This window comes from Erythrolamprus reginae, chromosome 1, assembly GCF_031021105.1.
Source record: "Erythrolamprus reginae isolate rEryReg1 chromosome 1, rEryReg1.hap1, whole genome shotgun sequence".
Taxonomy (NCBI): Eukaryota; Metazoa; Chordata; class Lepidosauria; order Squamata; family Dipsadidae; genus Erythrolamprus; species Erythrolamprus reginae.
Window position 1 is genome coordinate 409,330,214 of NC_091950.1, and position 24,206 is coordinate 409,354,419.

At 40.5% G+C, this 24,206-nt stretch overlaps 1 protein-coding gene across 2 annotated transcripts in view; it reads right to left on the reverse strand.

Annotated features, from left to right (window-relative positions):
• Positions 1–24,206, reverse strand: part of CALN1 (calneuron 1) — a 404,827-nt gene that overhangs the window by 175,012 nt on the left and 205,609 nt on the right. For both annotated transcript variants that reach the window (XM_070735234.1, XM_070735235.1), the window contains one exon: positions 16,885–17,009. In XM_070735234.1, coding sequence (XP_070591335.1) covers positions 16,885–17,009 — 125 coding nt within the window. The remainder of the gene's footprint in view (positions 1–16,884; positions 17,010–24,206) is intronic.

The following is a 24,206-nucleotide window of genomic DNA, read 5'->3' on the forward strand; positions in this document are numbered from 1 at the left end:
AAACACACAAACATTGCATTCCCTTAATCCATTCAGCCTAGTTAATGCCTTGCCTCATTTTGTAACTTTGTGCGATATATCAAACCAGATACATGACTAGGGGAATGATTGCAGGCAATTCACTAATCTGAAAGCAACCAATTAATCTTAGTGTTGAGATATTTAACTCACTAAGTAAGTTCCTGACTTGATTATTATGTAAATGTGGCCAAAGGGTATCTTTGCAGTCTGTTCAGCTTCCAAGGATAATTTTGCATCTAAAAACACAGCCTTTTTAGGCTGTCAATCAACATAGCCGAAAGCCAACTAGGGAATTACATACATCTACAAAATTAAACAGATGTTTATTCTGTCTTTCCATCTTCTGACAATAATGTCTACTATAATGACACTGTAGAGTTGTCTCAGCAAGAGTGATTCCATCTACTAATACTCCCCCTCTCCCTGGGGTGAAATACAGCAGGTTCTGACATGTTCTGGAGAACCAGTAGGGGAAATTTTGAGCAGTTAGGAGAACTGGCAAATATCACCTGTGGCTGGCCCTAGAATGGGGTGGGATTGGAGATTTTGCAATATCCTTCCCCTAGGAGAGAGGAAAAGAATGAAGATTTTGCAATATTCTTCCCCTGGAGTGGGAATGAAGATTTTGCAATATCCTCCCCGTGGAGTGCGGAGGGCATGGGGATTTTGCAGTATCTTTCACCTGCCATGCCCACCAAGTCACGCCCACCACGTCACACCACGCCCATCAAGTCACACCCACAGAACCATTAGTTTAAAAAAATGGATTTCACCACTGCCCTCTCCCCATTTATACAGCACTGACTTGCTATTTGGAAATGTAGAGGCACAAATGCAGAATTCAAAAAGGGGGAAGCTTTAGGGGAAGTGATTTCTGACAGTCTCAAAATGGGTGAGCAGTGTGGTCGGGCGGTAGGAAAAGCAAGTAGGATGCTTGGCTGCATAGCTATAGGTATAACAAGCAGGAAGAGGGAGATTGTGATCCCCTTATATAGAGCACTGGTGAGACCACATTTGGAGTACTGTGTTCAGTTCTGGAGACCTCACCTACAAAAAGATATTGACAAAATTGAACGGGTCCAAAGACGGGCTACAAGAATGGTGGAAGGTCTTAAGCATAAAACGTGTCAGGAAAGACTTAATGAACTCAAACTGTATAGTCTGGAGGACAGAAGGAAAAGGAGGGACATGATCGAAACATTTAAATACGTTAAAGGGTTAAATAAGGTTCAGGAGGGAAGTGTTTTTAATAGGAAAGTGAACACAAGAACAAGGGGACACAATCTGAAGTTAGTTGGTGGAAAGATCAAAGGCAACATGAGAAAATATTATTTTACTGAAAGAGTAGTAGATGCTTGGAAAAAACTTCCAGCAGACGTGGTTGGTAAATCCACAGTAACTGAATTTAAACATGCCTGGGATAAACATATATCCATTGTAAGATAAAATACAGGAAATAGTATAAGGGCAGACTAGATGGACCATGAGGTCTTTTTCTGCCATCAGACTTCTATGTTTCTATGTTTCTAAGCTGAATAAACCTTTTGGGCGCGATGGGAAAAAAGCCAACATTTAAAGCTCAAACAGCATTTCAGCTGCCTGAATTAATTTGCTCAAGCCTTAACCCATATGCTACATATTTAAACAGAAAGCCTTCTAGCACCTTTGAAGCCTCTAAAGACATTTGTTATGGATGGCACATCACTTTCAACTTGGCCATCTTCTCCCGAGTTACACAACTTAGTATCAACTAATATAACCCTCCGTGAGTTAATTTCCTCTGCAATTATCAAGAGTGCTCTTGAAAAGAGAAGGAGGAGAAACCTCTAACAAGAAATTACAATGTGTCTTTTCTACCTGAAAGAGAGATAGATTTAAAAGATCAGATTGGGGGTTAAAAAAACAAAAAAAAACAAACTACCTCTGTTACTTTATTATTCCTGAATTGAAGATGATTTTCACATGAAAAGCTAAGCTGTACTGAGGTTGCTCTCAAATAGCTAAGATGCAGTTAATACTTGTCTAGAAAGCACGAGAAATCATAAGGCCATAACCTGAGCTGAGAAAAGTCCCATAAAATGGCAATGGTACATCAATTCCGCACTGTCGGCAGGGGAAAACTATATAAGCACATTTGTGTCTTTATTAGGAATTGAACTCGCCTTTATGTTTGCAAAAACGAGGGTAGGTGGGGAATAGCCAGTCCACCTTCCAGGTAAATACAGCAGAATAAATTGCTCCAATTTGTTCTACAAAGAAAGAAATGGGCTGTGCTCCATTACTCTCTGACTTGATAATCTTCTTTAAAGGCTAAGGTAGGTATTGCTCAACCACATTTCTCAGGAGACAGTTCCTGGGATTTCTTTTCCCCCTGTTTTCACACCTAACTAGGAAAAAGAAAGAAAAGTTTAGAGATTTTTCTCCAAATGGATTGCATGTCTTTTTTAGATGCCGTTATACAAAAAGGGACATTTTGATTCACGGAAGGCTGTAGGCATGCTCAAAGAAGTCAAATCTCAAAGTCTGTAGAGATTCTCACTCATCCAGGTATGGTTGTCCCAAAGGTGCTTTTCCAAGAGGTAAGTGGAATTTCTTGGGTTTTTTTTCTTTTGAAGACATTTCGCTCCTCATTCGCTCCTGATAGGACAGTGGGGATAGTCCAGGGCTATTAAACTCCCAGTTTATAGGCCAGATGCACCTTGTGCACTGATGGCTTGCTATCAGAACGGTAAGCTGCTCTGTTCCTGTAGCGATTTTTGAAATGTGTGCACACCTGCACACACGTGTGCCTCTCCACGAGATTTGGCTTTTGTGCATGCACAGCAAGCGAAATCTCATGTGAAGATGCTCACACGAGCAAGATTTCAACAATTTTTCGGTGATTTTCAGTGGAAATTGCCAAAATCTCACTCTCACACCCATCCCCACACAAGATTTTGCTTGCTATGCAAAAGCCAAATCTTGGACCCGAAAGGCACGCATGCATGCACCAGACACACATACACCCGTGATGGCTTTTAATAATTATGCATGCACCAGACACACATACACCCGTGACAGCCTCAAAGGGTGCACCGGTAGCACCAAAGATGGCAGTCCTTCACTGATCAGATGCTGACCACACCTGTTGAATCCTCAATGTATGAACGCAGCAAGTCCTCGACTTATGACCATTCCTGTCCTTGACTCACAACGCCATCCCCCACCAAGTCCTTGACTTACGATCGTTCCTGTCCTCGACTTACGACTGCACTGGCTGCTGCTTCAACCTGATTGGTTGAAGCGCAGGCAGCATGAGCGCGAGAGAATAAACATTTCCAATTGGTTCAGGGCTTGACAGCTTCCTTATAATAAGGGAGCTGTCAAGCCTCACGGTTCAGAGTGCTGCTGTCACAGCTGTTGGTGCTGAATTGCTGAATAAATGGTCCTGAATTGCTGAATAAACCCCAAGAAAGTCCAGTTGCCTCCTGAAAAAGCACTTTTGAGAAAATCAAATGTAAATGTGCCCAACAGTTGACTTTGTCAACTGACTGAGCCTTTAAAGGTGATGTCACAAATAAAGGGTAAAATTTATTATTATTATTATTATTATTATTATTATTATTATTATTATTATTATTAATAATTAGATTTGTATGCTGTCCCTCTCCGCAGACTCACAAAGAGTTGACTCTGCTAATGTAAAAGAGTGAGTTAAGCCTCTATAGCAGAGTTATTATTATCTTGGATGCAGCTGTTTCAATCCCTACTGTCAAAATGTCGCTATAGAGCACTGCACACCAAGACAACTAGACACAAGAATGTCATCCCTCTGCTAAACAAATAATCTCCTCAACATTGTCAAACTATTTACTAAGTCTGCACTACTACTAGTTTTTTCTCATCATTCCTCTCACCCATCTCCTCCCTCTTATGACTGCGTGACTGTAATTTGTTGCTTGTATCATAATTATTTATATTCATATTGATTGTTTCCTGATTGCTTGTTTGTACCCTGTGACAATCATTTTTCACCTTGGGATTCTTGACAAACATATATTTTCTTTTATGTACACTGAGGGCATATGCACCAAAGAAAATTTCCTTGTGTGTCCAATCACATTTGGCCAATAAAGAAGGACCACCCTGGAAACAGCGAAGGACCAGCCCGAGGTGCCTCTGCCAGCGAAAACAGAGCTCAGAAGGGCCACATGCAGCTTCCCTCCCCCAAGCTCCTGTTTTGCTCTCAGAGAGCTAGCAAAACAAGCGCAAAACAGAATAAAAAAGGAGGAATGATTCCCCTTTTGCATTTGAGTGTCAAAGAAGGGACAGGAAAGGAGAAAGGGAAAGAAGAAAGACAAAGAAAAAGAAAAAGATGGAAAGAGAGCAAGAAAGGAAAAAGAAGGAAAGAGGGCAAGGAAGAAGAAAGAAGAATGAAGAGGGAAGGAAAAAGAAGAAAAGGAAGGAAGAAAGGAAGGAAGAAAGAGAGAAAGAAAGAGAGAGAGAGAGAGAAAGAAAGAAAGAAAGAAAGAAAGAAAGAAAGAAAGGAGACTATAATGAGAGACAAAGGGTCTGAGGGAAGTCTGGGCTTAGCACTTGGCTGTCACAGGTGCCCCTCACAAGTGATGTCAAGGTGGCCTTGTTCCCCTGGCCATGTCACACCCTTCCCAAGGTCAAACTCAACCCTGATGCGGCCTTCAATCAAATCATTAGCATTAGCATTTAGACTTATATACCACTTCATAGTGCTTTTATAGCCTTCTCTAAGCAGTTTACAGAATCAGCATATATAATCTGGGTCTTCATTTTACCCACCTCAGAAGGAGGGAAGGCTGAGCCAACCTTGAGCCGGTGGTGAGATTTGAACTGCTGAACTATAGCTAGCAATTTAGCTGAAGTAGCCTGCAGTGCTGCACTCTAACCACTGCACCACCCCGGCTCAGTTTGGTCTAGATTAACCCCTTCCCACGTGCAAAGAGGACCTTGGTCGTATTCTCGTGTAGATTTGCAGTGAAATGAAAAAAATGTGTCAGCATCTGATGCAGAGCAGAAAAAAAGAAAAGGCCAAACACAGCTGCTCTTGCGAGAGACAAATGAGGTTATTTTTTTTCTTTTTCCCACTGCCGCTTATAGCTTGCTTTGCCTCCATCATCCTCTTAATCCTGCCAATAGTAAGCATTGGTTTATAGACAATGGCAAGAGAATATTGGAAGAAGCCGCAGAGAGCAAACAAGGGATGGGATAAAGCTGCAACTTATTTTTCCTCTCCGGTGTTCTTGCTAACTGCTGAAAACTCAGGCCACAGAATAGAAATTAGAAAACAACAACCACAACTGACCCAAATATTTTGGTTGCTAAGCAAGGCACTTTTTCAGGGAGTTTTGCCCCATTTTATGAACTTTCTTGCCCCTGTTGCTAAGTGAATCAGTGCAGCTGTTAAGTTAGTTAAGTTAGATTACTGCAACACACTCTACATGGGGCTACCTTTGAAAAGTGTTCGGAAACTTCAGATCGTGCAGAACGCAGCTGTGAGAGCCATCGTGGGGCTTCCAAAATTCGCCCATGTTTCCTCAACACTCCGTGGCTTGCATTGGCTGCCGATCAGTTTCCGGTCACAATTCAAAGTGTTGGTCATGACCTTTAAAGCCCTACATGGCTTTGGACCAGACTACCTCCGGAACCGCCTGCTACTGCACGAATCCCAGCAACCGATAAGGTCCCACAGAGTTGGCCTTCTCCGGGTTCCATCGACTAAACAATGTCGTTTGGCGGGCCCCAGGGGAAGATCCTTCTCTGTGGCGGCCCCGGCCCTCTGAAACCAACCCCCCCCCGGAGATTAGAATTACCCCCACCCTCCCTGTCTTTCGTAAACTACTCAAGACTCATTTATACTGCCAGGCATGGGGGAGTTGAGATATTCCTTCCCCCTAGGCCATTACAAGTTATGCATGGAATGTCTGTGTGTATGTTTGGTTTTATAATAAGGGCTTTTAGTTGTTTTATTATTGGATTGTCACATGCTGTTTTTATCATTGTTGTTAGCCACCCCTAGTCTACGGAGAGGGGCAGCATACAAATCAAATAAATTATTATTATTAGTAGTAGTAGTAGTAACAGTGTTCAGTGAATCTGGCTTCCCTATTAATGTTAATAGGGATAGCCGGAGTTGTGCGCGGAGTGCAGCAATAATAGCGTTGGCGGCAACCCCCACCTGGGCCACAGGCTCCATTTTTGGCTATGATGGCCTCATGCAGCCCTCTGCCAGTGAAAAGGGCCACCATGTGCACCCCTCCAGAGCTCCATTTTCACTGGCAGAGGAACCACAGGCCAGTCGTTCGCTGTTTCCAGGGCAGCCTTGCAGGCCAGATCTAAGCATCCCGTGGGCCACATCCTGAGTTTGACACCCTTGCCCTAAGCTCTCACTGAGGAACTCCTTAAGATCTTCCCAGGTGTGTAGAAATCTTTCACTTGAGTTTTATACACACACACACACATCATTCCCAGTGATGGGCTACAAACTTTTTTACTGCCACACTGTAGGCATGCCTTATTGTGTGGGTGTGGCTTGATGGTCATGTGACCATGTAGGACTAGCTTGCTGGCCATGTGACTAGGCTTGACAATCATGTGACCGGGGTAGGTGGGTGGCTTAAAGATCATGTGACTGGGTGGGCATAGCTTACCGACCAAGATAAGTTTTCAAATAGGTGCTGGGACTCTTTTTCAGTTGATTAAGTCACATTATTTGAATAGCCACAAAAAGGACAAATGATAGACAGCATTATTTGCGGAGGAGCACAGTAACATTTTCAGGTTTTGTACTGAATCCACAAGGTTCAGTATGATAACAGATTAGGCAAGTACCTCAATTTTCTTTAATTGCTATAAAAGTTCAGTTCTAGATAATGATTTAAAAAGATTAAAGCGTTTATGGGTAAAAACATAGTATTTAATTATTTCCTATTTTAAAAGTAATTAAGGAGCATACTAAGGTGCTAGTGAAGGAAGGACAACTATTAAGTATTCAATAAATAGTTCATAAACTTGCTACCCCCAACTGTGCCCCCCCCCCCGTGGGGGCAACAGCCCATTACTGGTCATTCCTACACATGAGCCTAGAAAGCTTAGAATTAAGACACCTTAAACATGATCTAAGCATTGCCCACAAGATCATATGCTGCAACGTCCTGCCTGTCGATGACTACTTCAGCTTCAACCACAACAACACGAGAGCACACAATAGATTTAAACTTAATATTAACCACTCCAAACTTGTCGGTAAAAAATATGAGTTCAGTAACCGAGTTGTCAAAGCGTGGAACTCATTATTGGACTTCATAGTGTCATCCCCAAACCCCCAACACTTTACCCTTAGATTATCCGCGGTTGACCTCTCCAGAGTCCTAAGAGGTCAGTAAGGGGCGAGTACAAGTGCACTAGAGTGCCTTCCGTCCCCTGTCCTATTGCTCTCCTATATCTCCTATACCTTTCTTCTATTCCTATATCTCTACTTCTATTCTTTCATTAATATGTTTTCTTTCTATAATCTTCTCTTCTCTTCTTTCTTAGATATATTTTACTATGAGTATATCCTCTGTAACCTTCATTATGTATTTTACTATGCGTATACCCACTAAAACCCTCATTGTGTATTGGACAAAATAAATAAATAAAATAAAATAAAATAAAATAAACAAACAAACAAGCAAGCAAGCAAGCAAGCAAGCAAGCAAGCAAGCAAGCAAGCAAGCAAGCAAGCAAGCAAGCAAGCAAGCAAGCAAGCAAGCAAGCAAGCAAGCAAGTAAATAAGGAGTAGGGCAGAGTTTACTATTAAAATAAATGATTCCTCTTACAAACAATATCATCTGGACACAAATCACAGAGAGCAAGATACTTTTCCTCCGATCTAAGTGAAACTCTTCCTTTTCACCTTAGATGGTTGAAGTTTCCACAAAGCAGCAAAATTTCGGTCTAGCTGAAAACCTGGAAGGTTGCCAGAAAGCGAAGATCTGCAATAAAAAACAGTGCTAGGAAAGGAAAACAGTGTTGGGATTCCCACGAGAAATCTGCCGCCTAACAGGTGAAGAATAAATAGGCTATTAGCGGAAAAGGAGTGTGGTGTTGTGCAAGGAACGTGCAGCAATACATCCACACAAGCAAGCCCGAGACAAACAAGGCATGAAAGGATGGGGCGTACTGGATCTCACAGCTGTTTACAAATAATCTGCCACTTATCTGTTTCCGTAATGGGTGGGCATTCGTAATTTCTTCTCATATAAGAATAGATTCTAAGACAATTTACAAGTCCGTTTGCAACTGTACATCTTCAAATGTATGGGAAGGAATACCGGTTTTGGTTTCTATGTGTACCAACCAGGAACTTGCAAATATACAGTAACAATAAACCTTGGTTCACAGCCAAACTCAAGCAGTTACGTTATTCCAAAGAGGAAGGCTACAGAAAAGGTGATAGAATGCTGTACAATCAGGCCAGAAATATATTAACAAGGGAGATCAGAGCAGCAAAAAGGAACTACTCTGAAAAGCTAAAAAATCAATTCTCAACAAATGAACCAGCAAACATGTGGAAAACTCTCAAAAACATCACCTGTTACAGCAAACCACCTTCCCAAGCTGAAGGAGATCAGCAATTGGCAGATGACCTGAATGTGTTCTATTGCAGGTTTGAAAAGAAACCTCAACCACTTATGTGCACAACCTCCATCCCAGACACACCAACAACAGCTAAATCTTCTACAACTGAACCCATCCCATTGTGTTTACAACCCCTAGTGATCACAGAAAAGGAAGTGAAAGATCTATTTCTCAGACAGAATCCTGGAAAAGCACCAGGCCCAGACAAGATAACTCCTTCTTGCTTAAAAGTCTGTGCTGACCAACTGGCCCCCATCTTCACCCAAATCTTCAAAAAATCACTAGAGTTGTGCTATGTTCCTTCCTGCTTCAAACGCTCGACTATCATTCCAGTGCCAAAGAAGCCCTCAATCAAGGAACTGAATGACTACAGACCTGTTGCTCTAACATCTGTAGTTATGAAAACCTTTGAAAGGCTAGTGATGTTCCATTTGAAAGCCATTAAATTAATTTAACAGAACACTACAGCAAAATTAATTTAACAGAACACTACAGCAAAAGAATAATAATGGAAGCCATCGAAATAGAAAAACATCCCCAAAATATGAACAAGCGGGATGATACCTCCCACCTATCAGACATCTGGAAACCAGCCCTCAGACGTAACCCAGCCATAAAAACAGAAACTAGACTCAGAACACATATTGCAAAACAATCAAGTAGCCTGCAAGCTTCAACTACTTAGGATATCACGCCTAATCAACAACCATTAACTAATCAGCATACTTCAGCTACATCAACGACCCCAGATGTTACCCCACTGACTCACCAGGAAGTTTCTACACAGCAGGCAATTGCTGAGCCATCAAACCACACCCAGCCACCAGTATTTATAGAAGGAAGGCAGCTTAGGTTTCGCAGTGTTCGCCTTAGAACAAGGACAGAAACACCAGCCTGAAGATGATATATTTATGTCAGATCACCCTGGTATATTGTAGGAACGTCACAGCTCCTTTTTGCCTCTAGGCCCAACCCAGGACCATTTCAAGGCAGTTAATTTATTTATAGCCGACAACTCTATTCTGTATGTGTCAAATGTTTTTTTTTAGCTGAAAAAAAAAACATTTGACACATATATATATATATTTGTTTTCGTAAATTTTCATGGGTATATGTATGCAGATTGTTCTGAGTTCGGGTTTTGCCCTGTGTAATATTTTGCATGTCTATGCGACGTTTCGGTGAAATCACGTTCACCATCATCAGGCTGAAGTTCCAAGTTCCATTTTACAACAACACGAAGCTTGGAACTTCAGCCTGATGATGGTGAATGTGATTTCACCGAAACGTCGCATAGACATGCAAAATATTACACAGGGCAAAACCCGAACTCAGAACAATCTACATATATATATATATATATATATATATATATATATATATATATATATATTTTCGTAAATTTTCACAGGTATATGTATGTAGATTGTTCTGAGTTCGGGTTTTGCCCTGTGTAATATTTTGCATGTCTATGCGACGTTCCAAGCTTCGAACTTCAGCCTGATGATGGTGAATGTGATTTCACCGAAACGTCGCATAGACATGCAAAATATTACACAGGGCAAAACCCGAACTCAGAACAATCTACACACACACACACACACACACACACATATATATATATATAAACATTTTATTTATATATATATAAACATTTTATTTATATATATATATATATATATATATATATATATATATATATATGTGTGTGTGTGTGTATATATATATGTGTGTGTGTGAATGATGAGGCAGCAGCCATCTCGATCACCAGAACATAGAAACTTTAATAAAACCACTTAGCTTTCGTTAGCGTGCTGCTAACTTCGTCAGAGTATTAAAATGCCATGGGATTTTAATACTCTGACGAAGTTAGCAGCACACCACAACGCCAGTCGATGATCTACTGACCACTAGCATTGCTCATTCTCTTCCGCTGGCTTCCTGCTACACGATAGTAATACCAACTTCTCCCACAAATATTCTCCACAAGAGCTTGTGCCTTGTGACCTTACTTTCCGGATAACCCTCATATGTGTATCTGAATGTATGATTCTAAGGGCCACTAAATGCATGTTCTGAGGATGGAGTATTTTATTATTTTTTACAAAATTGCCCTCTTTTGGAATAATGCGGGGGATGTTTCAGCCATTTTAAATACCAGCATTGGAGACTTAAATTGTAATGCTCTGATCCATTCTGCCCTTGCAAGCATCCCTTCCCCCAAGTCTTAAATAATGCACTGAAGAAATTGGCTTTTTGTAAATTAAATTTGGACAAAGTAGTCCCAGATTGTCAAGGAAAGTGGAGGCTGGGGTCAGACCATGAGCTATTCTTTGATTGCAGCAATAAGGCAGGACTGAACAGAGCAGCCAATATTCCAAAGGGAATGCTGGAAAAATAAAAATGTTGGAGAAAGGGAACAATAAAAATTCAATGTGGGAACATAGGTGAGGTGTAAAGGATTGTTCATGTCATGGAAAAAGTGAGTATAGCAACTCCGTGAATCATAAATCATTTCAACAAAGCATTCCACTTCAAAAATGTCAATGGAAAGGTGGCAATTCTGTGCAGATACATATTTTTAAGTAGACATTATTCCAGAACTCACAAAAGCTGCTCAAAATTGAACTTAGTCATGGAGGTTATTATGTTTCAAATAGGCTCAGGGAAATCAAGGACTCTTAAATTAATTATATGTCAAGGAAGGGTCTCTAAGTCTGATCAATATTATTATTGTGATATCAAAATCCCTGATTGTAGTTTTCCTTCCTTCCTTCCTTCCTTCCTTCCTTCCTTCCTTCCTTCCTTCCTTCCTTCCTTCCTCCCTCCCTCCCTCCCTCCCTCTTTCTTTCTTTCTTTCTTTCTTCTCGTCTCTTTCTCTCTCTCTCCTTCTTCCTTCCCTCCTCTTTCTATAATTTCCTTCTACCTATATATTTTGGAACTGATAGCTTTTGATTTCTTCTCATATAGGAATAGATTCTAAGATAATTTACAAGCATGGTACTAAGGAAGTATTTGCTGTTCCAAAAAGTGATCTAGATATTCACCTTTGTTTTTGACCAGTAAATCCTGCAAATTCTGTGCAACTGATATATACCGTAGATAAGGCAAATTCAGTCCCCAAAAATATTCTGTCCTGTTTTCTTTCACTGCAATGGGTTTAATTCTTGACTTCACCCTCTTGCATGTTTTAATTCCAGAGAAATGAAGTCTTTAAAAAAAAAAACAACCCTGATATAACTTAAATCTCAGCAGCCAATATTAGATCCCAATAAAAGGGAATATAAAATCACAAAACTATGTTTCTCTTATTTTGGCCATGTCATGTGGGGGAATTCATGGGAGAACGCAATTATGTTTGGAATAATTAGTGGTAAAAGGAAAGCCAACTGTCAAAAAAACCCTGCAGCTGGACACGGTTAAAACTGATACCAGCCAGAGCATAGAAAAACTCAAAGAAACAGAGCAAGATCAGAAGTTGTGGTGAGATCTTGCCCATAGAACTGCCAAGAGTCAGACACAACTGAATGGATAACATCATCCTCAGAAGAGAATTTATGTGGCTCAGGAATTAATTATGAAATCCTTGGTACTTCCTGAGCTTGGTTGTTTGCTTGCAGACATGTCATTATCCTACTAAATAAGGTCATCAATTTTAATGGATGTGAAACTTCCATCCTGTTTTTATATACACATAAACTGTACAATATAACTCCAAGTAAATCAAACTTTGGTGAAATCAAACTGTCCACTTAGGAAGCAACACTGATTGACAATCAATTTCACATGTTGCTGGAGATGCCTTCTGTCCCCTGTCATATTGTTCTCCTATATCTCCTATACCATTCTTCTTTTCCTATATTTCTTCTATTCTTTCATTGATATATTTTATTCCTATTTCTTCTCTTCTATTCTTTCTTAGGTATATTTTTCTATCAGTATATCCTCTATAACCTTCACTATGTATTTACTATGTGTATACCCAATATAGTCCTCATTGTGTAATGGACAAAATCAATCAATCAATAAATATTTCATGTTATGATAAAGTGAACACAGGATTTTACCATAACATTTTCAGGGTAGGATTTTTCACAAATGGACAACAATTTGCAGTGAACTGTGTTGACCTTCAGATGCAAAATATTTCCACACATCTTTGCAAGAATATTTCCACCTATATTTCTCTATATCTATATCTATATCTATATATCTATACTATATCTTCTCTTCTATTCTTTCTTAGATATATTTTACTATGAGTATACCCTCTATAACCTTCATTGTGTATTTACTATATGTATACCCAGTATAACCCTCATTGTGTAATGGATAAAATCAATCAATCAATAAAAATATTCAATGAGAATATTTCATTCATTCAGATCTAGGATGTGTTATTTGAGTGTTCCCTTTATTTTTTGAGCAGTATATATTAGCTTGGCCTATCTGTGTTTCTGAGGTTTTTTTCTTGGTAGTTCCCTGATTAGGGTATTGTTTTCTACCTCAATTTTGTCCGGTGTTAACCCTATCTTATCTGGGTATTGTTTGCTGGAGATAATGTGTTCTGGACTTCTTGTTTCCTTCTTAGCAATTTTACTGCCTCATTTCAATGGCGTGTGTTGTGTTTGGGCTTGGGCCAGCCGTTGCTCCCACAGATGGGAGAGATGTGGCACAAAGTGAGTGCGAAAGCCTGGCTGACAGCCAGGAAGACATGGCAGACAGCCAGGAGGATGAGGCCACTGTTTCAGAGGAGTTGGCAGACAGCACGCAGGATGCAGCAGACAGCCCAGGGGATTTGGCATGCAGTCACTCAGACAGTCTTTCATCCTTGGATTCCTCTGCAGACCAATTCATAGACATGCGTAGCCGAAGAGCTATGCAAAGGAGGGCTCAATTGAAGGATTATTACAGGTGATCAGAGTAGCACCTGGGCTGGGTGTGGTTCTTATACTGAGGGCTGGGTGTGGTTCCCTTAATGAGGGCTAAAGGTATAAAAAGGAACAGAGGCACAAGGCAAACTGTGGCTGTTTATCTGTGTTGCTTTGTGGTTCCTGCTCTGAAGTTTCTGTTCCGTGCCTTTGGATTTCAACCCAGCCTTTTCAGGCACGTGAGAGGTGAAACCTCTGGGACTTGCTGTTTGCTCTACAGATTGAAAAGACTCCTGAAACGTTTCTGCTCCATGCAGGTTGTCTTTGTTTGCTTTTTCCTGTGTTTTGTATTTGGCTAACTTAAGCCTTGCACTATCATTATTTCCTGAAACTAAGGACTGTTTTGGTTAACCCTTTTTTGTTTGTTTAATACAAGTTTGCTGATTAGAAGAGCACATGTGTGTTTGATTTCTTTTCCTTGGACTGTTACGAATTGCCTGAGCCCAGTCAGGGAGAACAGCATGTAAATGTGAACTACTGATGACTGGTTTATCTTTACGTGATATCTCTCTAAGGCAACTCAGAAAGTTCAGGCTGCCCAAGGGGCTGCTGATACAGTTCTACAGAGTCTCTCATCTGCACCTCCTTAAGTGTCTGGTTTGCAGTGGTGGGCTATGAGCCAGAACGATAAATTGTGCTCACCACCGTGGCTTGTAAGTTCTTGCAGGGCCAGCACGATGTTGCTGCTGCACCTGTGGAGGTAGCAAAATCGCGCATGGAGCCGCAGGTTCACCCATGTTTTGGTGTGGGGGGGTTTGCTTCCACAAATGCCGAAATATGGGCACACCTGTGGCTCTGTGAACAATTTTCCTACGTCCACAAGTGCAGCAGCAAAATTGCAAGAACTTATGATCTGTGGCAGCGAACACAATTTAGTGTTCCTGCTCGTAGCCCATCGCTACTGGTTTCGCACTGCAACCAATCAAGACTTCAACAGATAATTAGAAATGCAGATTTATTTATTTATTCATTTATTTGCTACAAACCTGCTTCCATTGAAGACCTGTATAAAAAAAGAGGGCTGTGAAAATATCTACAGACCCCTCACATTCTGGACATAAACAGTTATGAAACCAGGTTGCAACGCCTTCGTCTCTTCAGCCTTGAAAGACGGCGTTTAAGGATGACTTGATTGAAGTGTATAAAATCATGCATGGGATAGAAAAGGTGGATAGAGAAAAAATATTTTCTCTATCACACAATACTAGGATGAGGGGGCACTCCTTAAAGCTCATAGGTAAGAAAGCGAGGACAAATAACTGGAAATATCTCTTGACTCAGAGGGTTCTTGGTTTAATGGAATTCACTTCCAGAAGAGGTCGTGACAGCTATCAGCCTGGATAGCTTTAAGGCAGGATTAGACAAATCCAAATAATAAATAAATAAATAAATAGATAGATAGATAGATAGATAGATAGATAGATAGATAGATAGATAGATAGATAGATAGACAGATTCATGGATGCCAAGTGTATCATAGGTGGTTATTGAAAGGGATGTCCATGTGCCGCCTCAATGTTGGTTGAGGCAGGCAGGATTCCCTTGGGTACCATTTGTTGGGGGTCAAGGGAAAGGGAGGGTCTTGCCTTCTCTTTCTGCTCAAGATTCCCATGTCCAATTGGTGGGCCACTGTGTGACACAGAATGCTGGACTCGATGGGCCGTGGCCTGATTCAGCATGGCTCTTCTTATGTTCTTAGTTTCCACTGCTACCCACAAAACAATGCTATAGGACACTGCACATCAGAACAACTAGACACACAGACAGTTTTTTTCCCCCATGCCATCACTCTGCTAAACATCTATTTCCTACAACACTGTCAAACTAGTATTACCATCATAATTCTCATCTTCCCTTTTACCTTTCTCCTTAATTTATGGCTATAACTTTGTTGCTTATCACTATTACTGTATGTACATTGAGAGCTTATGTAGCGGAAACAAATTTCTTGTGTCTAATCACACTTGGCCAATAAATAATTACATCTACCTTCTATGTATCTATCTCTTTATGGCTATTATAGTTGATTTACCTCTATGGTTCATCTCTATGTGTCTATTGATCCCTTATCTCTAGGTGTCTATTGATCGGATTTTTCTCATAAAGGAATTCAAGCTCCCAGGTGCATATGTAATTAATTTTGGATAGTGCCTTGAGTCTTCTAACTTAAAAAAAAATCATTTCTAAAAAGTAATTTCCCAAAACTACAGTATTCAACAGGCATGTGGAATTTCATTTTGCCATACCCCAAATTGAGTCTTTCATATCTTAGCTTTCAAGTCTGTAAGACTTAACAAATTATTTGGAAGGATAAATAAAAACAGAAATCTCCGTTCTTCCATACCAATAGTTTAGTTCAGTGATGGCGAACTATTTTTGCCTCAGGTGCCAAAAGAATGTATATGTGCACTATTGCGGATGTGCAAGTACCCATACCCATAATTCAATGCCTGGGGAGGATGGAAACAGATTCCCCCACCCCCTGGAGGCCCTCTGGAGCCCGGAAATGGCCTATTACCCAACCTGCGATGGCAATAATAATAATAATAATAATAATAATAATAATAATAATAATAATAATTTATTAGATTTGAATGCCACCCTTCTCCGAAGACTCGGAGTGGCTCACAACAATAATAAACAATGTAACAAATCCAATATTTAAGAGACATTTAAAAACCCATATCATTAAAATAACCATACAACTCAACCATACCATACATAAATCATATTAGCAAGGGGATACATCAATTTCCCCATGCCTGGCGACATAGGTGGTCTTTCAGCAAACTACGAAATGCAAGGAGGGTGGAGGTGGTTCTAATCTCCAGGGGGAGTTGATTCCAGAAGGCCTGGGCCACCACAGAGAAGGCTCTTCCCATGGGGCCTGTTAGATGACATTGTTTAGTCGACGGGACCCGGAGAAGGATAACTCTGTGGGACCTAATCGGCCGCTGGGATTCGTGCGACAGAAGGCGTTCCCGAAGGTATTCTGGTCTGATGCCATGTAGGGCTTTATAGGTCATTATCAACATGTGTTTCGCCCTCCCCAGGCTCCAAAGGCTTCCCTGGAGCCTGGGGAGGGTAAAAATGCCCTCTCCCATCCCCCTGAAGGCTCTCTGGAAGCCAAAAATGCCCTCCCAGAGCTCTGTGCAAGCCAAAAATCAGCTGGCTTGCAGACACATGCACATTGTAGCTGAGCTAGTGCAACGGCTCATGTGTCAGCAGATATGGCTCCGCATGCCACCTGTGGCACCTGTGTCATAGGTTCGCCATCACTGGTTTAGTCAATCCTTACCATCCAATTCTTCGACTGAAATGTTGGCCAACTGTTCACTGTCGCTTCCAGCTGAGATGGACCGATTCAGATAGTTTCCCTTGTATAGCAGCCCAGCCGTGACATGATGGAATGGCATCTTCTCCCTAATGGTAGAAAGACAAGAAAGGATTCTCACATTCTCATTCATTGCTAGAAAAAGTGCAAAAATGGGCAACAAGCATGATAAAGGAAATGGAGCACCTCCCTTATGATACCAGGTTGCAACACCCTGGTCTCTTCAGCCTTGAAAGACGGCGTTTAAAGGGTGACTTGATCGAAGTGTATAAAATCATGCATGGGATAGAAAAGGTGGATAGAGAAAAATTATTTTCTCTATCACAAAATACTAATGCTCATATATAAGAAAGTGATGACCAATAAAGGGAAATATTTCTTCACCCAGAGGGTCATTGGTTTATGGAATTCACTTCCAGAAGAGGTCGTGACAGCTGTCAGCCTTGATAGCTTCAAGGCAGGATTAGACAGATTCATGGATGCCAATTGTATTGGTGGTTAGTGAAACAGAGGTTCATGTGCCGCCTCTATGTTGGTTGAGGCAGGCAGGATTCCCTTGAGTACCACTTGTTGGGGGTCAAGGGAAAGGGAGGGTTTTGCCTTCTCTTTCTGGTCAAGATCCCCATGGACAATTGGTGGGTGGCTGTGTGGCACAGAATGCTGGATTCAATGGGTTTTGGCCTGATTCAGTATTGCTCTTCTTATGTTATTATGTTCTAACCCAAAGCACGGCATATTACACATAAGAAGTGATGCAAATAAAGGAATGTATAACTAGTCATCATTTAATGACTGTCACTTAACCCAAAGGTGCTTTGTTTTTGGAGACAATTGAGCTTCCTTGTTTTTTGTCACTTTTTCCCAGCGCTGTTGTAACTTTGGATAGTCACCAAATGAAGGGCTATAACGTTAGAATTCCACACTGAGAATAGAATAGAATAGAATTTTTATTGGCCAAGTGTGATTGGAGCTAACCAATGTTAGAATACCAAACTTCAAACAGAGTATATGTGGTAGTGGTGGCTGTTCAGCCAATAACACAGACCAATATAGTAAAGTATTACAGTAATCCCTCATTTTTCACTGGGGATGCGTTCCAAGACCACTCGTGAAAAATGAATTTCCGTGAATTAGAGGAAAGATTTTTTTTAATGTATTTAACAAGTACAGTGGTACCTCATCATACGAACTTAATTGGTTCCAGGAGGAGGTTCGTAAGGTGAAAAGTTCGTAAGATGAAACAATGTTTCCCATTGGAATCAATGTAAAAGCAAATAATGCGTGCAAATCCTTCAGGAAAATCCCAAACTTTAGAAGGGAGGCGAACAGAGGGCAGGGAGGAGCAGCTAAAGGGGGCGGGTGGAAGAAGCAAGGCTAGGCTAAAGGATGAGTGGGAAGGAAGAAAGGCAAGGGGGGCGCCCCTCCCTCTTCTTTCTTCAAAAGACACCGTTTCAGTGCCTTTGCAAGCACGTTGTTCTCTGCAAAAATTTTCCTTCCCCAAGCTGCCCCTCCCTCCTCCCTTTCCTTTCTTAAAAAGACACCCTTTCAGTGCCTTGGCAAACACCTTGTTCTCTGCAAAATCTTTCCTACTCCAAGCAGCCCCTCCCTTTTCTTTCTTCAAAAAAGGGGGGGGAAAGAAACCCCTTCATCCCAGCAGCAGCTGCTTGGGTTCGTAAGGTGAAAATAGTTAGGAAGAAGAGGCAAAAAAATCTTAAACACCGGGTTCGTATCTTGAAAAGTTCGTTAGAAGAGGCGTTCGTAAGATGAGGTACCACTGTATTTGGACTTTTAAAACCCACCCTTTGCATTAAACAGTCATTCTATAATGTTTCTCAGCTGGAACTACATGTGATATCCTACCAGTTTCTTTAATAGAGTACAGTAGTACTGTAGAAGAATTTTATGAATTTTTAATGGATTTAAAATATTTAATGGATTTAAGCCCCCTTTGAAAACCCACGAAATAGCGAATCCGTGAAAGATTCACAGTGAAGTAGCGAGGAATTACTGTATTCACAATGAATACAATAGACTAACCAGAATATACAGTCAGCTACATACATATCCAAATTAAGTAATCATATACTGTACAGTTCTAAACATACAGCACTAACCATTAATATTACACACAGTTCCATACAATACGATAACCCATAGACCAATGTTTAGCACACCACAGGTACATAGACCAATATTTAGCATACAGCAATATAGTATATTATTAGCATACAGCAATATCTTAGCACACAGCAGTGTTAATATTAAGCACACAGCTATATCTTAGCATACAGCAATACTTTAGCACACAGAAAAAAATATTCAGGATTGGGCGGCATAGAAGTCTAATAAATAAATAGGGTTAAATAAGGTTCAGGAGGAAAGTGAACACAAGAACAGGGGGACACAATCTGAGGTTAGTTGGGGGAAAGATCAAAAGCAACATGAGAAAATATTATTTTACTGAAAGAGTAGTAGATGCTTGGAACAAACTTCCAGCAGACGTGGTCGGTAAATCCACAGTAACTGGATTTAAACATGCCTGGGATAAACATATATCCATCCTAAGATAAAATACAGGAAATAGTATAAGGGCAGACTAGATGGACTATGAGGTCTTTTTCTCCCATCAATCTTCTATGTTTCTAAATAAATAAATCTTAGCACACAGCAATAGCAAGCATTATCAAGACAACAGCCAACAACACAATAGAGAGTAACACATCTGTCCATAGTTCCCTCTAAGCTGAGCAGTGAGCAATCGCTCACTTAAAAATTATCATCAACTCAGAGTTTTCCAAACCTGCCCAGAAGCCGAGAGGGAAAGAGTGAGAGGGAAGGAGAGAGAGAGGAAGAGAGGAAGAGAGAGAAACAGATAGAAAAAAGAGAGGAAGGAAAAGAGAAAGAAAAAGAATGGGAGTAAGGAAGAGACAAAGGAAATAAAAATCTAGTTTGAAACTGGCTCAACTATTTCAGTGGCATTTTTATATTGATAGAGTTGCCCTATTATGAGCTCACTGTTATAGACACACAGTACAGTATTTTATTTTGAAATTCTCTGAGGCAAAACAGGGTGGGTTTTTTATTTGTTTGATTGTTTGTTTGTTTGCTTGCTTGCTTATGTATGTATGTATGTATGTATGTATGTATGTATGTATGTATGTATTTATTTATTTATTTATTTATTTATTTATTTATTATTTCTGTGCCGCCCTGTCCCAAAGGGACTGCCGCTCAGACACTATACTTTTCCGCCCCCCCCCCAAAAAAAAAAATTAGAGGGAACACTGCATCTGTCTCCCTTTGATGGCTAATTGCAGCCTAGCTCTTAAAGTAACATTATACTATGTCCTCCAAACCATGGGTGAGCTACTGCCCGGATGGGGGGGAATGCAGTGGGGTAGCGAAAATGGAGCTCCACCCCGGAGCAACCAATTTGCACTGAAAGATGCAAGACGTCCTGCATAAGCCATGCCCACAGTGTGGTAGTACAAATTTTGGTAGCCCTTCACTGCTCCAAGCATTTAGAAACATAGAAACATAGAAACATAGAAGTCTGACGGCAGAAAAAGACCTCATGGTCCATCTAGTTTGCCTTTATACTATTTTCTGTATTTTATCTTAGGATGGATATATGTTTATCCCAGACATGTTTAAATTCAGTTACTGTGGATTTATCTACCACGTCTGCTGGAAGTTTGTTCCAAGGATCTACTACTCTTTCAGTAAAATAATATTTTCTCATGTTGCTTTTGATCTTTCCCCCAACTAGTTATTTATTGCTGGTGAGTTCATATATTGACAAACCCAACCATTGCAGTACATAATACTGACATGCAAGTTGAGGACTATTTGTACTTCACAATGTGCCATATTCCTGTGCTAATTCAAGTGATGGACTTTAGCAAGGGAGAAAACTAGCATTCATAATATTACTTCACAAGCCATCTCTAGCAATCAGCCCTTCCAAACTCTTCCCCAATGGTGCCACACGCTGCCAGACAAAAAACAAACAAATGGTCTTTTGAAAAATATTTCACATTTGGAGAAAAAAGTTCTCAATCTCTTTGAAAGGAAAAGGATTCACCACCCACCCCCAAAAATACATCAAAAACAAATCAGACGCTGCCATAAGTGTCCAATGTAAGTCACAATGATATCAAAATGACGAGAAATTCATCGTAATGTCATTGCATAAATAATTAAGTAATATCCATCAACTTCACTGATGCCAATGCAAAATTTTCATCATTTACTTCATTTACTTCTCTACTGCATCCAGCAGATATCTACAAGTTAACAAGATAATAGAGTATCAGGCATTGACAATGTCATAAGTCTACTATAGGCCACCCGACCAAATAGAGAAAGTAGCTGAACTTTTTGCTAGTCAGCTAACCAAGGTATATATATTAGATTTGTATGCCGCCCCTCTCCGAAGACTCGGGGTGGCTCACAACAACAACAATACAATATACAGAGTACAAATCCAATATAAGTTAAAAACAAAATTTAAAACCCATAAATATTAAAAACAATCATTACTGCACAACCATACCGTTCTCATGTATTACAGTCAGGAAAAAAAGGTGGTAGTGGGGGAAAGAGATAATTATTCCCCCCATGCCTGGCGACATAAATAGGTCTTCAACATCTTGTGGAAGGCGGGAAGAGTAGGGGCAATTCAAATCTCCGGGGGGAGTTGGTTCCAGAGGGCTGGGGCTGCCACAGAGAAGGCCCTTCCCCTGGGTCCTGCCAAACGGCATTGTTTAGTCCATGGGACCCGGAGAAGGCCAACTCTGTGGGACCTGATTGGCCACTGGGATTCATGCGGCAGAAGGTGGTCCTGGAGGTATTCTGGTCCGATGCCATGTAGGGCTTTATAGGTCATTACCAGCACTTTGAATTGTGACCGGAAACTGAATGGCAACCAGTGCAGACCGCGGAGTGTTGACAAAACGTGGGCAGATCTTGGAAGCCCCACGATAGCGCTCGCAGCTGCATTCTGCACGATTTTGAGTTTCAGAACACTTTTCAAAGGTAGCCCCATGTAGAGAGCATTGCAGTAATCGAACCTCGAGGTGATGAGGGGATGTATGTAGGAAGCACAACACAATAGTAATGGGGGATTTTAATTACCCTGACATCAACCAGGAGACAAATTCTACACCAAGTGGAAGATCCAACAGGTTCCTAACAAACCTAGTAGACAATTTTGTTACCCCAAAAGTAGAGAAGGGAACAAGGGGATCAGCCATATTGGCTTTAATTCTCACTAACAGAGATGAAATGATAGATGACGTTGAACCTACAGGAACCTTAGGGGCAAGCGATCATGCAATATTGCAATTCAACATTATACAAACACAACGAGTAGAACAAAGTTCTACAAAGACTTTAAGAGAGCTAATTTCAATAAACTTAGAGAGAGCTTGGAAAAGATTCCATGGATGAGAATCCTCAAGGGGAAAACAACTCAAGAAGCTTGGGAAATTTTGAAAAGTGAGATTATAAAAGTCCAGTCTAGCACAATCCCAACGAAGAAGAAAAATAATAGGCCCTGAAAGAAACCAGCATGGCTTCATAAAGAACTCTGTGACAAACTGAAAGACAAAAAGGAGAAGTATAGAAGTGGAAAGCAGGCTGAATGGATTTTGCTCACTTTTTTGAAACCTGAAATCAAATGCATCCTCTGAAATAGGAGGGCTCCTATTTTGATAGGCAAGGAATGTAAGAGAAAAAATAGAAGCTTGTTATTATATATACTGACAGTGGCAAGAATCTTATATGCATAATGTTCATTAATTCCCACAATGGAAGAGTAGATAGTAAAAGTGATAGAGAGCTGGTGGGGGTGACAAATCTAACATCTTTTAACTAAAGAAAATAATTTATCTAGTTTGTTTTCTACTTGGAAACCACTTCTGGGCTTTTTGCTCAAAACTGTAGAAAAGTGAAATGTTGATTTTAGGTTTGGATGGTTTAGATTATTTTTGTTATTACGGAAATAGTTTGAAATGTTGCAAAATGTAGCACAAAAGATGGAGGTTGTAATTTTGGTGTTTTACTGGAGTGAAAAAAGTCAGAAATCATCACCTTTTTCTCTCCAATTGCACTTTTTATTTCTCTTACTTTTCTAACTTGGGCGGTGTGTGTGTGTTTCCTGTATTTTTATTTTATAACAAAATTCAATAAAATAATTATATGTAAAAGAAATAGGAGGGCTCCTTAAGCCCTTTTAACCCCATCTAAATTTATTTAAAGCAGTGTTTTTCAACCAGTGTGCCGCGGCACACTAGTGTGCCGTGGGACATGGTCAGGTGTGCCGCGAAGCTCAGAGAGAGAAAGAAAGCAAGAGAGAGAGAAAGCAAGAGAAAGAGAGAGAGAGAGAAAGAAAGCAAGAGAGAAAGAGCGAGAGAGAAAGAAAGAGAACAAGAGAGAGAGAAAGAAAGCAAGAGAGAGAGAAAGAGAACAAGAGAAAGAACGCGAGAGAGAAAGAGAGGGAGGGAAGGAGAAAGAGAGAAAGAAATAGAGGGAGGGAGGGAGAGAGAAAGAGCAAAAAGAGAGGAAGGAAGGAAGAGAAAGAAAGAGGGATGGAGAGAGAGAAAGAAAGAGGAAGGGAGGGAGAGAAAGAGGGAGAGAGAAATAGAGCGAAAGGGAGGAAGAGAGAGAATTTTTTTGTCCAAACTTTTTTTAGCAACCCCCCCCCCGCCCCACTCAATGTGCCCCAGGGTTTCGTAAATGTAAAAAATGTGCCGCGACTCAAAAAAGGTTGAAAATCACTGATTTAAAGGCACCACAATGCATGAAATTTCCTGGAAGTGTTTCTCCAGCAGCTACATAAATTTATCTTTCAGCTTTAAAATGCTATTAAATTTGAGGGTGTTAATGTATATATATTTCCCCATTTCTAAATTACAAAACTGCAGTGGCTCTGCCGGCATCAGGCCCACTTCTAACTACCCTGCTGCGGCCAATGAAGTCATTTTCTGTCACAATTCATCAAAACTAAACTTCCCAAGCGCCAATATATGAATTAAAGAGGGCATCACAGGTGAGGCCCTGTTAATGGTTTGCCAAATTCAAAATCGCTGGCTAGAGTTAATGATGACAGCGGCCGTTGTGCTTAAAAACTTAATTTAATTAACATGAGTTGGAACAGAATATTAAACACTTATAACCTAAATTAAAACACAGCTCAGAGTCACACCCTCAGCTGATTGCTTCTTCTTTGGCATCTTTGATCTATTTGGGGACAATATTTTCAGTCTTCGGGGTTTTTTCCATTA